We start from the raw sequence: 16,806 nt of genomic DNA on the forward strand, positions 1-16,806 counted from the left end.
AACGACCACGCGCAACATTCGAGCGCGTGACACAAGCGCATGTAAAATGATGTATACACGTAGTATATACTTAGTATATACGTGCACGCGCGCGCTCATATCACACGTAACCTACACTCACAACTACACACCCATACTCTCACATGTACGCGTGCGCGTACTACGTATAAACGCATAAAGTAAAAGAAAAAGGAAAATATCGGCGTTTCTCTTTTCCCTGCCGAACTTATCTCATTATCTTGCTTATCTCATTATGATTCACTTCTACTATTTCTTTTATCTCATTTTCTCTATCCCTTTCCTTCCATCTCTCCTTTCTATTTCTTTCTTTTTTTCTTTTTTCTTGTCCATTTCTCACAGGTTAATATTTATAGTCGGTTCTTATATTTAAGACTGTCTTAAGTAGTCCTAAAACAAGAGCACAGAGTTTTGCATAACGCATATCTTATAAGAAAATGAACCAATCAAAGGCCTTCATATCCTTCCTTTTCGTAAAATAAAAGACTCTGATTGGGGTTGATTTTCTCATGTTATGCTATATGCGTTATGCAAAGGTGTATGCTTCGGCTCTTAAGAAGTCACAAATCATCATATAGCCATATTAGCATCTTTTCTTTCTGGTACATTCTTTGCCTTTTCTTATTACTGATCTTCTTTTGCTTTACCTTAATCAATAATTGCCCACTCTCTATCTTGTTCCAAATATATACAGGTTACAGCTTTATATTAATGTTTCTATCGCGTGATGAGTCCGACTCAATTTTTAAGAGAAAGTACTTTTTACGCATGTGAATAAAGCAAGTGCTGATTCTGCGAAACTTGCGCTTGTTGTTGGCAACTAGCCAAATCATGGCTTTTACCGTTTCGCAAAATTTATTCTCTGACGAATCCGCAATTAAGTACAATCTTACAATCAATACTTTTCAGTATTTTTGTTCATCAACGAAATATTATTGTTTTTCAAATTAAATCGGCTGTTATATATAAATCAAATGTCCCTGCTTTGCGAGCAAGAAGCAATAAAAACACGCGTCTCTATTTCTCCCTCAACGAAGACTTCCACGCGATCGCTCTCGCTTCGATCGAAACTATTCGTCTACTGTCACGACTTCGAAGCCGACATTTCCCGATCATGCGGCGTATTTGCTTCGCCGATCGTACAAGTGACGGAGATTCGTGCGTCGGCCGTCGTGCGTAAAAGTCTCCTCGCCGCGTGCACTGTGCGTTCTTGACACATATATGCCCAACATCGCAATTTTTAGTTATATTAAAAAAAGAAAGAGGGAGAGAGAGAAACTTGCGCGCGCTATCAGTCAAATTCGAAAGCCAATGTTTATTTTATCGGCTCCTTCATTGGATGTTTAATCGCTTCTGCAGTTATGAATACATCATTCTTCATACATAATTCTTTCTCAGATTATTTGATAATGTTTTTTTTATCGGATTCAAACACGGAAATCAATATCATACTCCATTCAATGAAATTAATCGATTGCAGATCAATTTTGGTTAAACAGTTCGCATACATCATCATAAATAGATCTACGACACCTTAATCACGAATTATCGCAGTGTGTTCTTTCTTGTATCCCAGAAAGAATTCATTATCAAGCCCACTTAACAATTTCTTTGTATCTGTGTTCTTGGTCTTATATGAAATCTCAAGGTATTACTTCCCATGCAATTTGATCACTTGTGTTTGCAGAAATTTTTTGTTATCTTAAAAACGCTTAGTTAGAATTTATAAATTTTTGCAATTTCAAAATTTCCTCTTTCAAAACAAATATCCGATTGTTTCTGAACGATACAGTAACACTTCTTTTCATCTCCTTCTTCTAAATTCGCTATCTCTGAATTTCTTCTTTTTTTTTTCAAAACAGGTATCTATTCTTTTTGTAGTACGTAACTATCACTTTTTTTCTTCTTATAACTTGATTTGCAATTTCAGAACAATTTTGAAGAAGCAACCAGTCACGTCGATACTGTAATAATAATAATGATACTAGCCATAATACTACTGTATTCTCAGCCAATTCTGTAAAGCACTTAGGGGAGAGAGCACCAAAGAGAGCAAGAGAGGGACAGACATAGTCTTCTACTTCCCAGGTATTTTGTCTTGCTTTTTTCTCTAGTTCAGTGCTATCACACTTTCGACTGTATTTTTTAATGATTCTGTGCCTCTTCATCAGGAACCTGACACCCGCAGAATATTGTTATAACCTCGAAGAAAGCCGGTGGCACCTCATTCTTAGATTCTCAAATTTCTCAGCACATATTTACGCTTCGATTTTCGTCGATTTTTTCTTTTCAATTTTGAAGCGCTATAAGCTTTCGTGAAGATCATCCTTTTCGCATAAATATGCAGTAACAGAAATTCGCAGAAAAGAAATTGGTGATCTCCTATACCAGACATTCCCACAACATTTACTTACTTATCACCGACGTCAAAGAGAGTGTGAGAGAGAGAGAGAGAGAGAGAGAGAGAGAAGTGAGATAATAAAAGAAAGAGAGGGAAAGACTGGACGAGCACACGGAGCCGATTTATACATATAATTCTTACACGACAAGCACTGTGCTGCACAGAGCCAAAATTCTGAGTTCAGCTCACAGCAGCGACGACAACAACGCGGCAAGGCATCATTCTAATAGAGTATTATTTTGCACGTAATGTCAAACACCGACACACCTATTACCCGGAATTCCGCCCAGCCTCGTCTACAATACACCATTCCCGATACCGACGGCCATCTTGCGCCATGACGTCGCCGTCATCGAAGGCGCGCCCGACTCCGCCCGAGCACCGTCGTTGTAACCGTAGAGTATAAGCCGTGTTCTGCGATCGGTGGAGCATACCATGACGCTCGAGATCGATCATAGTACGAAGCAGAAAGAAGCCTGAGAGAGGCCATCTCGACATTTTTCGTGGAACCTCTCCCGTATACTAGCGCCATCTATTTTCAAATTGAGTACTACGTAGCTACGTGATGCCGATAAAGTAGATGTGGTGTGAGTCCATAGTAAATCGCGGTGTCAAAAATTGACGTGCATATGTATGCATACTCAAATTCAATAGGCCGGAATTCATAGTCCGTTCTCAATCTCAAGCAATGTCTTAAAATGCTAATATGGCTCTCTGATTGTTTCATGTATTAGCTTAAGATCATCTCGAATCTTGAGCAACGTCTATGGATTCCGTTCTATATAATTGTTCTTCAGATCTCAATCTGGTTTCCAACGTCAGAACTCAGATTTCAATCTCGAATTACTAAACCTAAATTTCAGTGCTAGTAGCTTATCATTAAATTCAATTCTTCGTGACTGTTCACGACTGAGCGAGAGAAATGTGAGAATAAAATAAAACGTGATGAGCAGTGGTAAGATTACAAGATATGATCCAATGCAGCGACAAGATACTATAATATTAAAGACTGTCAACCCTGAGTAAATTTTCAGATAAAAAGGTCCCCAAGGATCCAGAGATAATTGAAGAACGCTGATATTATCAATAATTGATATATATTTGCTATTATTAACATAAATATTTGGCTCGTATATTATTAAATTCATGATTTTGTATTACATAAATATTCCATAAATAAATATGCATACTTATAAAGCTATAGCATCCTATATATTACAGAAAAATTACAATTTTTTCTCTGCAGTTATCATTTCTATTGATAATAAAACTTTGACACTGAAATCACAATTTTAAATCGAGTATTATTGAATTTTAAATGCATAAATCTAGTCTACTAAACTAATAAATCATAAAATTAGTATCAATATTATCAGTTTTTAACTCTTAATCACTTCAATATCCATAAGGATGCGAACTCCCATAAGGATGTCGGTTTTTAATAGTATCTCGTTGGTGTCCAATCAGCTGAAAGTCCATTTAAAAAATCCATTTTTTTAAGAAAGTGCGAGATAAAGAATCAAAATATTTATAGTATATTTATATTATTTATAATATATAAAATATTTATAATAACCTTAGTAAAGAAATTTCGCTGAAATTATTCTACATTTCAACGAAATTGATGAAAATTTGTTGAAATTCAAAATTTCACTGAAAGTGAATTTTTCAGTTAACATTGAAAAATTGTTGAATTTGAACAGAAATCTCTCTGAAATTTTATTGGAATTTCTTTGAAAATATTTATTGAAATTTTTTTGAAATTTTGCTGCAAATGAAATTTTTGACTAAAAAATTGTTGAAAAATTAAACTATGAATTTTTCTAAAATGCTGATATTTTGCTGAAGTGTTTCAAAATATGAAATAACTTCAGCGAAATTTTTCCATCAGGGAAGGTTAAGAAATGATATTTTAGAGGTACAAATAAGCTACTTATTTTGCTGATGCTTAACCATTTGTAAGCTACTAATAACTATTGTATTGTATTTTATTTTATATTATGTCTATTATAGTCTATTGTATCATATTTTATGTCTATTACTCTGTTAACATATAGTCTTTTTTATAAAGCTTCGCAATTTACTAAATTAAACTAATTAACTTAAACTAATCACGATTTTCTTTTCTTCTATCTCTTTCTCTGATCCGTATTTCAGTTACATTTAAATAATCCTGAAAAAGAGAACGAAAAAAGAAAAAAGTGAGATAAAAGTTTAGATGGCGTTACTGGGCAACTTACTTATTTCGCGCATGCGCATTAATTTTGGACAACATAAAATCAAGTTGCGCTACTGTATATACTATGCTTTTACCAAACAACGTGCCTAGTGACGACCTTTAACTATAAACACATGGACTGTCAGTAGCTAGCTTCAGACGTGTCGCCAAGCTAGAAGATTAGGCTCTGCCCTGGACAGTAATTTTCTGCGGGTGTGGGGAGTTTTAACTATAGTACATGCATGTTTATGATATGCAACAGTCAGTAAAAGGTTTCTGTTCTCTGAGGAAACTATTCAAAGAATTTTAGAATCTATTAATTTGCATGGTACTGTGATTCTGTACTTGGGTTGGAAAACCAAATAAGGAAAAAACAGAAGAAGAAGAAGAACGGTCAGTAATGATGCTTACTGTAAAAAGCATGGCAACTTCCGCACTTAAACTTGCCGATCTTTACTGTTCGGAGCTTTATAGCGTTTCCTCTTGGGATACACTGAGTGTAATCTCGCACTATACCAGTTGCGTATAAGTGCTGCATCAGTGCTACACTACAAAAGTGTACATACATCATGGTATACACTACTTCATGCTATCGTGTTTAATTCTGTTGCCGGTTGACTTCCATTTTCAAATTTTTAATGTCACACACTGGCTCTATCGCACACCGTCTTTTTGAGATCGTGTAACAAAACCCCATTTCGTGCATAAAAATTGCACTACATTATCAATGATGTGAATTCCGGGCCGCTTGCAGTACAGTTATTAGCATGAAGAGAGCATAGACGGACACACAACGCATGCGCAAGTATACACGGATATAGACTCATTGTAGCGTATGTATCTTCATGTTAGTAACTGTGATGTAAGCGGACCGGAATTCGCATTACTGATTTCTCGTTCTTTCTTTCCATCCTCTCCTCAGAGATACACTTTATACATATGCGCGAAACGAGAGAGAACGCACGTTGACTTAACCGAATAAGTGTGTCTTTTTCTAAAGGAGGGTTACCCTCACTTCTGAAATTTCTGATAATAGAGATACGGTCTAGAGATACTATTTGCTCCAGCACACAGAACGCGGCAACGCTTGCCGCGCGGCGGAAATTGGGGACACAGCCAATCAACATTTCGCTTACTCGGAAGTAATAGATACAATTTCAATCGCGCGACAAAAATTGAACTCAATTTAACTTTTACCGCGTCGCAGAAATAATATTACATCATTTGTAGAAGTTTTGCAAGATGAGATCAATTTAAAAACATACTAATTAATACATTAGTAAATTAAACTGTACTAATTAATAAAATTAGTTAGAATAGAAAGTACATTTGTACACAATAATAAAAATATCTTTGTATTAGAAAGACAGGTTATTTTAAAAGACATTACAAATAATATGTTTTACTAATATGTATATGCGCAATTATAACTATACACTAAAAATATATAATAGAGTGTTAAAAAAAAAACCATTCAGCATTTTTATAGTAGATAGTAAACACCATATTAATTGTAAGTAAAAAAACCTTTAGTGAATAGGTTGAAAGCTCAACTAAGATATAAACATTTTTGTATGTTAGCATCAGGAATTATTTACTATATTTACAGAAATTCCACATATTCTTCCATTTCCGTATATGTTTGGCATATAAAGTATGTATCGAAATTGAATGAAAACATACAGAATGCAGTTTATAAACACTAAGGTAAACATCGCATGCGACACGTAGTAAAAGCTAGTAAGTCATTCATGGTGCTACATACAAAAATGTTTATATTGGGTCCTCTAAAAAATATCCGCGGTTTTTTGTCACTAGATGTGTGTTGATGGTCATATATCTAGTGACAAAGTACCGCGGATACTTTTTAGATGACCAATATCTCAATTTTATACAATTTTTATGTCAACAAATAAATATAATATCCATGCCACATCCATCAAATCCACGCCGATCGCCGGAACCACAGTATAGGTTAGTCTAAATAGGACTGTGACCGACTGGAACACACTACAGCCACGGAAACACGTTACACTGAATGAGTTCGCCTACCACCAGCCAGTGATGCGAATTCCGGGCCGCTTGCAGCACGGTTATTAGTATGAAGAGAGCATAGACGGACACACGCATGCGCAAATATACACGGATATGGACTCATTGTAGTGTATGTACCTTTTTATACCCTCTTCATGCTAGTAACTGTACTGCAAGCGGCCCGGAATTCGCATCATTGCCACCAGCTGAGGAACCACACTATCTGGGCTACATTCGGAAACATCACCGTCGTGTGCCTTTGGATGGTGAGTTCTCGAAAGGCTTTCGTGTAACGTGTGTGTCATTTCAATTCCACTTCACCGCTCACGTTTATCTCTAATCTCGAGCTAAATAATTCATCGGTGAAAAAAGGCGATGGAATGATTGTAAAGAGGAATGGTGGCGGTATATGATTGTAAAAAGAAAGGAATATAAGTCATTCCTTCCACGATTACCGAAAGCTCTTAATAAACATTTCACTATCGTACCGGGTAATTATATATTGCTGTATCGACTTTAAACAATGCTAAAATTTTTCATCGTGAAAATTCAAGTAATATAATACTGATTCTACAATGAGTCGGTAGTCTTATGGGCCTTCTACAATAAGCCATAGATCATAAATTATAAGTCATAAGTTAGAAATGAGCCAATCACAGAGTAGTCAAGTTTCTGACTTCTGATTTATGACTTATAATTCATCTTTATTAATCTTAATCGATGAATTTGATCAATTAGCGTTAGTCTTTGTCGACTCATTGTAAAATCAGCACAGGTTTGACAACTAACCATATTCTGATTGTAACAGATCTTATTATTGTAAATCCTTAAAGAAAATTGACATCAGTGATATAAAACTTTAGATGCGGGATGTTGCTTCACCGTCCAAAGATCTATTCTGCGAAGCTTATTGTCGATCTTAGAACAGTTTTTCTAAATAGTACTAGATACATACTAATTTTACAACATTTATACAAATAATCTGTTGTATAATGTGCGTAAAATATTATTGAAGGCAGAGCAATATAAAAAGAAAGTTAGAATAAAAATAAATAAAAAAATAATAAAACTTAGACAAATTTTCTAGATTAACATAACTACTCAAAATTTTTTGACCCAAGAATGCGATGTAATTGTCCTTTCCATTCCATGGAAAAGAAGAATTTCGATTAATCGATTTCCTTATGCACTATGCATTATGCGTTATGCAAATCTGTGCTGTGACCATAATACACCGGCTCACATCGACTCCCCTTGCTTTTCGCACGGATGATTTAGTGGCACTCGATGTAACTCAACATTTCCGAATGATCTCACACTAATGCGCACCGAGTACACACGAGTATTTCCGAACGGCTGGTGTATATTCGGTCATCTAAAAAGTATCCGCGGTATTTTGTCACTAGATGTGTGTTGATGGTCATATATCTAGTGACAAAGTATCCGCGATTTTTTGTCACTAGATGTGTATTGATGGTCATATATCTAGTGACAAAGTACCGCGGATACTTTTTAGATGACTCAATAAATGGCACACCAGTGAGTGTTCCGAACGCAGCCTTATTTAGAGATTTAAATTGTAGACATAAGTAATGCACAAGCTTTGGCGTATAACATACGCTATTTGCCGTTTTTTGGAGACACGGCAAGTTGTACGTCATACGTGAATGCTTGTGCGTTACTTAAGCTAAGTAAGTATTGCGACAATTCTTGTGCTCAGACTCTTAGTGTAATATTACATTGTGCAGAAAAGGACGGAATAGAGAATGCATCATTGAAACAATCAATTAGCTATTCGGAATAACGCAGAAGAACGCTGATTGGTTGCTTCTATGACGCATTTTCTTTTCCGCATCGTGTGATTTTATCCTTAAAATAAAAATGAACTATGAATATCGCCCCATGTTTAGCGGTTCACAGTTGGCAGCTTTTTCCCCTGACGCGACATTTGTAAACAGAGACGGCGGAAATTTAGAGAGATGCTTGCAAACTAAGCACATCATGCTAGCGATCCATTTATAATCAAAGGACGACGAACCGGACGAACGTGCATCTCTTAAGGTGTCTTTTCTGGTTATTCTACAATGTGCTTTTTTGTTTCTTGTTTTTTGCTATTTTTTACATTTTGTTTTGCTTACCTGATTTTTTTGTTTTATGTCGCCTGAGATAAAAATTAACGAACTTCGGAAGAAACAAGAAATACATAGCAAGAAATACAATTGTCAATAAAACGGTTGTAAAGAGGGAAGAAACAAGAGGAAAAAAGCAAGAAACAGGAAACAAAGAGCACATTACAGTATCAGCTTTTATGCGACGCTGAAACACTCATTTTCTAGCGTCAAAAAGGATCACATGACTACAATTGTTACCAGCGACAACTGAAATCCATGAAGAGTTTACAGTGTCGAATTTTGAGCGACAACTTAACTTATTTTGAATATTATATTTATTAATATTTATTTATTATTTGTCGATGTATCATGTAAGCTTTTAAATTTTATCTTATTAGCTTCATTGACTGTAATTTTCTCATTTAAAGCATTTGCTACTTCTTGCTATAAATTTTTTGTAATTTTTATGTTGCTTAGTGATAATGGAAGTTTGTAATTTCAAAGAGGCTTTCGTAATTGGACTTCTAAAATGAGAGTTTCTTCATCATCATGATTAAGTTTTGTTTTTAAGCCTTCATCTGAATTTCTTCGTTTCTTGTAAGAATTTTACTCAGATAATATTCATTGTACAGGCGTAACAAAAAGTACAAAACAATGTAGTCAAAGAAGGGCAAAGAGCTAGTAATGTATAATAGCAAAGAACTTTAATTTAAATTAAATCATAAAATTCATATAACAATTACAATTGACAAAAACAAACGTTTCGACTCCGCTCGAGTCATTTTCAATGTTGTCATAATATTTAACATCGCTATAAATCAACAATATACGTAGTATTGCAAAACTTATAATTTAATCCCGTATTCTTCATTTCGTGTAGTACGCTGCGAGTCATTTATATTGAAAATCAAAGTAATCAGAAAACAATATTCTTGTCAGTAATATCGATAAATATGTTGAGAGTCCATTAATAAAAAGAGAAAAAAACGCAGATAGATGGTATCAATATCGTGGTACAATATATTGGTTTTTTTTTTAATTAAAACAAATTTGCAAAAGTAACGAACATCTAACTTCCACGACGCCAGATAATTTTATCTTTTGACTACATTGTTTTATACTTACAGAGCCTTATTATTATTTATTAACTAAATACAAAACTTAAATATATTAAAAACAATAAAAAAAGTTCACATTATTTTAATACAATCATCTTCAAGTTTATTACTTATATTTTTCTTGTGTGATTGCGTTATTATTTTTTTATTTATGCTTGGCATTCTACTTTTTATTATGGTCACTCCATCATCTGCAAGATATTAAATGATAACATGTATTAAATTAAGTAATAAATAAAAATATATATTAAATAATAAATATAATAAAACATCTAGCTTTTAATATATAACAGTTATAGAAGCTAATTTATCTAATAAAAGATAAAAATATAATGCATTAGGTTCAGTTATGTATTATATATAACCTTAAACAAGCATGATTCGTGATATCTGTGCTCAAAGATCGTTTCATAACCCGTACGTTTGTATGGGATTGAGGGGATTCATCCTGAAAAATATGTTAAATTTAATACTACAAATATTTCTAAATTACTTCTAATTTATATTAATATTGTTATTTCATATTTTAGCCAATTATAATCTTTCAGTCTTTGTAAAATTGAAATTATAATATATGTATTTTTAAAATATATTATTTGGTTTGTACGATACTATTGAAGATCGCAAAATTTAGAAGATGTAAAATTTGTAAAAATTAATTACGTACGTCAAAGTCCATTTTTTATTTTAAATTGATATGATTAACGGAGATCCAGCGACGACGCTAATTGTTAGGCAAATTCAACTTCACTTTTTTTATGCTAGCGTCAAGCAAAATGGTCACGTGACGTCTTTTGACACCGACAATGAACGTCGAGCGTCAGCATAAAATGGCACCTTTAGGCTGCATTTTCATGCTTGAATCGAGCATCAGCATGAAAAAGCAGCCTTCAACCTTGTGTCCACGAAAAATCAGTCCAAAACCCCGGATAAAGAAAGAATTGGCCAATCGCAATGGTAATGTGATTAAATTGTTCAAATGTGATTTATTAATTTTTTCTCTGTCCGAGATTTCTAGCATCGTGGATATCGGGCTTTAGTCCATTCTATCCCTTTGCAAGAGTTTCATCGTTAATTATCAAACATTCTGTATGTATATTTGTCTCCTTTTTAATATATCATTGACTCAATGATATAGTATTAATTTTAAATTTTATTTTTTTGTATATCTGTGAAATTTATTTTTAGGAAATATATTTATACAACGATTAAAGGCCTTGTGTATTTAACAATTTAAAGAAAGAAAATTCTCTCTAAATCGTTATGCATATGTACAATAACAAAATAATATTTTTAGAGAAGTAATATACTTACAATCTAATTTGTTTTCTCTATGATAGAAGAACAAAATAATTTTATCTTTTACATTCAGTATACAATATTTGTATGTTACATGAACTGATATTCATTGTTGTCTCCTAAATTTTATCCGTTTATTAATTAGCAATATACGTTTAATGTAATATTTATGTAAATATAAAACATGTTATTTAAATATAAAACAAAGCTATTTTTTCTCTCTACCACCGATTGTATAAGCAATTTTTGTTCTATTCACTTATTAGTAATATTTACCACAGCATAAAAATATAATCAATGTAAATTAATCAAGCTTATTAACTTCAGTAATTTTGTTAAAAAAACTGCTTAATATTACGGACAAATTTTATAAAATTAATTTAATTAATTATATTTAATGCAAAGTAAAATATAGCAATTTATGCATAATAACAATATATAGGTCAGTATTCATAGTTCCTTATTTTAAGTAATGTTTTAAGTAATGTCTTAAAATGCTAATATGACTCTTTGATCGTTTATAACATCTTAAGACTATACTTAAGACGGTCTTGTGTATAAAATCAGACCATGAATACTAGCCATAATTTAAATTTATCTGAAAACGTTTTATATCTTTGATTTTATTACTTCTAATAACACTTTAAGATGCCCATGCTTCTAACTCTTTCAAGTCGTCGTCTTCTTCTGGTTTAGCTTCTATAAATAAAATATCAATGTTATGTTATTGTAAGATCATGATTTAATATGATAAACATATTAATGTTTTTTATATATTTGACACAATATCAAATTGTTTAAAACATTTTTATAATATATAAAAAATTTATATTATAGTAATAGTTACTTGTACGAGTTTTGCTTGGCGCAACAGGAACTGAAGTTGGTACCGCCGGTAATTCATCTGTCGTTGTATCGATACCAAGTAATTCTTTGTCAAGTTGTTCTTGTTGAAGTTCTTCTAGCTCCTTCTCTAACTCGTCTTCATCAGCATCTTGGCCAAATGCTACTGGATTAGATATAGCATCTGAAATTTCTCTAGCCACATCTTGTTGTTCTGCTATGTCATCCATCATATCGTGTACTTGATCAACATCCCTATAATATAAATATAACATGAAAATATATAATTACAATATAAATATGAAATTATTTAATAAGTAAATTACATTCTTATTTCTATTTAAAGAGACAATTTTGTTGTGCCTAACATGTTTATATTGTACTAACAATACAATTGTACTAACAATATTACTCAGACCAATATTCATGGTCGATTCTTATATTTAAGATAGTTTCTTAAGATAAAAACGGATTATAAATACTAATCTCAAACAATCCAAAAATTACATTAACTCTTTGTTGCACAAATTTTTCTATCAAATGTATTTTGCTGAATTATAATATATAGGGTTTTTGATTATAAATCTTAAATCAAAATTAGAAAAAACAAATTAATGAATTTAATATAGTAGCTAAATTTAAAAAAAATAACTATACTACTATTATATATTTGCAAGTAAAATTTTATACGTAAGAATATTAAAAAATTATAAAGAATATTGAGAGTCTTAAAAATGTAAAGAATTTATATTTTATTAATATCAGAATTCAACATGTCTTGATAATCATTTTGACTACCATTTTGGATCTACCATTAAAAATTTGCCAATTATGAATGCAGATTTGAAATTAGCGATCTAGAAAACATTAACATAGAGATTTTGAAGGTATGTTTTTATCATTTTCGTCCCAAACTGGAATTTTGTATTAAAAAATAATGCTAACTTTTTTACTGATCTTTCATTTATAATTTATACTTAATGTAAAACTTTAAATATCCTCGAAACATGACATCAAATACCAATAAATATAACGAGAAACATAACGATACCAAATATTAATATAAACAATTATCAAGTATGTAATATAAGTCAAATCTGTAAAAAAAATACAAAAACTGTAGCGAGAAAGATGCTTCTACAGGCACACTATGCTACAAAGAGTTAAGCAGCTAATTATTAGCAATTGTAAAAACGCGAAAATCTTACATATGTTGATGTGCAGCTTTCATTGCGTCTGCAGCTCCTTTCATAGTAGTAAGAACGGCAGTATTTGTATTTGCACTTTCTAGTGCTTCTCTTTGCATTTCAATTGTAGATAATGTGCCATCAATTTGTTGTAATTGCTTCTCATATCGCTTTTTTCTTTTCAACGCTTGGATAGCAGCTATAATATATATATATACTATTCTTAATGCTTAATCACATATGCAATACGCGAAATGTTAACAATTTATGCGAATTGTTAACAATATGCTAACAGTTTATTAATAGATTTGAGAATTGCAGATTTTTATATTGAACTTGTGTTCTTCTCAGAGTCCATTGACATAATTTCATTAACAGAAATCAAGCAGGACTTATCATTTCATAATTCACTATTAATAATTAAAATGTTCATTCAATTACGAAATAGCAGATTCTGTTTAGTTCTGCAGTAAATCTATCATTATATTTTTGTCAGCAGATTTTATTATATTTTTGTTGATATTCTATTGACAAATCTGGATATTTAAATACGATGATCACCAATAATAATCTGGAATGTATTTATAAAATTATATTGAAGCATCAATAGATTTACATTTATCTTATTTTTCAATATAATCCTTTAGCTTTTCAATTTACTTGACTCAGTATTCATAAGTCTATGTTTTCAGTAAAAAAATATTGATTAGTTTAGTCACATAGCTTATATATGCATCACTTCTTTCGTATTTTAATCAGTAGTAAATTGTAATATTAATATATTTTTGAATAAATCAAACAGATTATAATCACTCATTTCCTTGAATTACTATTTAGTTCAATTAAAGATGTTTTAAGAAGTTATTGTTTTAGCATTACTGATCAAAATGTGAAAAAATGATACCGAGAAATTAAAAAAAAAACAATTATAATTTATATTAGATTGATAAGATCAATTAAGAGAAATATATTATATTTATTTTCGATCAAAGCGAATCTTTTAATACATACTTAAATATTTCACACAGAATTTATATATATATATATATATATATATATATATATATCTCCAATTTTGCAAATTACGCAACAAAATCTTTTTTGTTCTTGAAATAAAATCAACAAAAGAACAGAACTAAAGTAATATCACATATTAAATTGATAATTTAATAATTTTGATACTAACAAGCATCTTAGAAAGATATTAATAATTTGATGTTAATATAATCATCTTAAGAACCGTAAATAATTTAATTTATTGCCAAAAATATTACCTTAACGAGGATTCAAACTCAGATCTCCCATATTACATGCCAGCATCCTCGTCAATAAAAAAACATTTTTTCTGATAGTATAAACAAACTTATGGAATATTGATGCATATTAACAAGCAAGAATATATTAAAAAATAATATAAATGTAATCTCTATTAATGCTTTAATAAAGTTTATAAATACATTTTGGATAATCAGTGATTTATCTTCATATAATTTTTCATAAGTAACAAGGGTTAAATTATACTTAAATGATACTAAATATAAATATTATCAAACAAAAATTTAGAAAAAATTCTAAAAATAAAATGCAGTTTACTGCAAAAAATGGTTCTGTATATTCATATTAAGAATTTCGAAACTTTTAGCTTTAGATACTGATTTTTTTTTTTTTTTTTTTTGAAAAATTAATATGTATAAACATTTTAATATCATTGGATTAAGTAATCATTTTGACATTTTTGGTAGTAGAATTACAGGGAAAAACAAAAAAATTAAATCATATATCATAAATGTTTCAATCTAATTGACTTTCTTTGATAATGTAAATACAAGAGCAGTTAAGAAGAGCATTCAGCCACAATGCAAGATGTTTTCAGCGAATGTCATATATTTCAAATATTTATTCAATCATATAAATATGATCATGATCATAAATTATGATCATAAAATGTGTAAATATTGTAGATCAAAGTATCAATAATTTATCAAGATTATTAAAATTCTTAAATTATAACCAATTAATATTTTATAATCTGACTTCTATCGCGAATTCATATGACAATTACAGCTTAAATTCTATGACAATGTTTTTAAAAAATTATATTCGTATTCTTTTTACTCTTTTAATTATATAATTTTACTGACATACTGAAAATGGCCAGTAGCTGAAACATTTATGAATTTTATATGACATAAATATTTAAAATATATGACATTTGCTTTAAAATACTTTATGTTGTGGCTGTATGCTCCTCTTACTTATATACTGTTTATATTTATTAAATTACTTCTAAAACTTTGAAGATATAAATATAGTTCAAATTAATGTAAACTAGTTGCTCATGTAAGTGTCAATCATGTATGTGTTCCATTTCATATGTGATGCACACAATATATCATTGTTGTGCATCAAATATATAAAGAAAGATAAAATGATACATTATGTGTATCATGCATGAAACACAATGCATCCAATGCTATTTGTTGCACTATCAAAATAATAGTGAAATTAATCCAAAAACTATTTATACTGCATATACATTAGAAATATTCAATTGTTCTGGAATATTACAATACGTAATATTTTTTCTTCTTTTTCTTAAAATCTGTCATTTATCCAGTAATTAATCAATTCAATAATTTCAAAACATTTATATTTGTTAATTTTTGGAAAAAAAAGTATTTGAAGCCAGAATTTAGGACTTTTTAAATAGATAATTTTTTGAAACAAATTGCATTTCAAAATTTCGTCAGTTTAATCTTCTTGTAAAGACAAAACATACAATTCAACATGAGTACTATTACATTTGTCATACAAGATTGTAAGTTGATTGACTGACTACAGGATAGAGACATCCAACAAACTCTTTTTTTTTGCAGCCAATTAATAGGTTTGAAATGCTTCATCATACAATAAATGTAATACTAGCCATAGACTGCAAATAAAAGACAATTCCAATCAAACTAAGGCTAATTCTACAATGTGCTCTTTGTTTTCTGTTTTTTGCGGTTTGTCTCTATTTGTCTCTTGCCTTTTTGGTTAGTAAGACAAGAGATGAACAGCAAGAAACAGAAAACAAAAAGCACATTGTAAAATTAGCCTAACAGTTGAACTGTAAAAGTCAAATACAATTGTAAAATTAATTGAATACGAAATACAAAAATCGTGGAAAGTCTGCGAGTTATACCTCGCTTGTTCTTCGACGCATTCTTCTTCGCTATTAATATTTCATTGTCAATTTTGCTCTCCAAAAACTCCTGTTTCTTTATCAACATATCCTCAGTTTCGCGTAACTTCTGAATTGCTTCGGCTGTTGAAGGAGCAGTTGGTTCCTTCTTCCCACCAAACACTTTGCTGAAGAAGCTCATTGCGTTGCGCGTTTGTTTCCGATTTATCGAATAATTAAAAATCACTTTCGATCGTATGTGATGAAATCTGTACACGTGTTTTGAGGTTGAAACAATCGAAATCAAAAATGCAACTAATACTATGAAATCACCATCGCCATGTTCCTTCCAGGACCTCCGCACGAAAATTGCTGTAGCACTTTATGCCATCTTACATCAGAGCCTTGTATTAT

General features: G+C 31.0%; 2 protein-coding genes across 27 annotated transcripts in view; both read right to left on the minus strand.

The window, feature by feature from the left end:
* The window catches only part of Liprin-alpha (PTPRF interacting protein alpha), a 263,962-nt gene extending 261,136 nt beyond the window's left edge, over positions 1-2,826 (minus strand). For 24 of the 25 annotated variants that reach the window (XM_087412090.1, XM_087412088.1, XM_087412085.1 and 21 more), the window contains exon 1: positions 2,561-2,704. The gene's annotated coding sequence lies outside the window, so the exon portion shown is untranslated. Of the gene's footprint in view, positions 1-2,560 lie in introns of all 25 variants that reach the window. The other variant, XM_087412073.1, reaches the window with a different exon arrangement.
* Positions 271-16,806, minus strand: shrb (charged multivesicular body protein shrub). Of its 2 annotated transcripts, none has more exons than XM_011051315.2 (6): positions 16,414-16,806; positions 13,251-13,428; positions 12,047-12,297; positions 11,830-11,898; positions 10,266-10,348; positions 271-10,091 (listed from the first exon to the last, which is right to left on the minus strand). In XM_011051315.2, the coding sequence occupies exons 1-4, from the start codon at positions 16,592-16,594 to the stop codon at positions 11,843-11,845; spliced, it is 666 nt and encodes a 221-aa protein (XP_011049617.1). In that variant the 5' UTR covers positions 16,595-16,806; the 3' UTR covers positions 271-10,091; positions 10,266-10,348; positions 11,830-11,842. The 2 variants fall into 2 exon arrangements, with proteins under 2 accessions (XP_011049617.1, XP_087268223.1); XM_087412097.1 differs by having other exon boundaries at positions 10,568-11,898; positions 16,414-16,805.

The sequence above is a fragment of the Acromyrmex echinatior genome, chromosome 12 (assembly GCF_024713525.1).
Source record: "Acromyrmex echinatior isolate Ae372 chromosome 12, ASM2471352v2, whole genome shotgun sequence".
NCBI lineage: Eukaryota > Metazoa > Arthropoda > Insecta > Hymenoptera > Formicidae > Acromyrmex > Acromyrmex echinatior.

Excerpts from the sequence above, each read along its gene's own strand:
- shrb (XM_011051315.2), bottom strand. The coding sequence starts at position 16,594 with ATGAGCTTCTTCAGCAAAGTGTTTGGTGGGAAGAAGGAACCAACTGCT. Across the intron at positions 13,429-16,413 it reads TGCGTCGAAGAACAAGCGAG|CTGCTATCCAAGCGTTGAAA; the intron begins GTATAACTCGCA and ends TATATATTATAG. Across the intron at positions 11,899-12,046 it reads GCCAAGCAAAACTCGTACAA|AAGCTAAACCAGAAGAAGAC; the intron begins GTAACTATTACT and ends TTTTATTTATAG.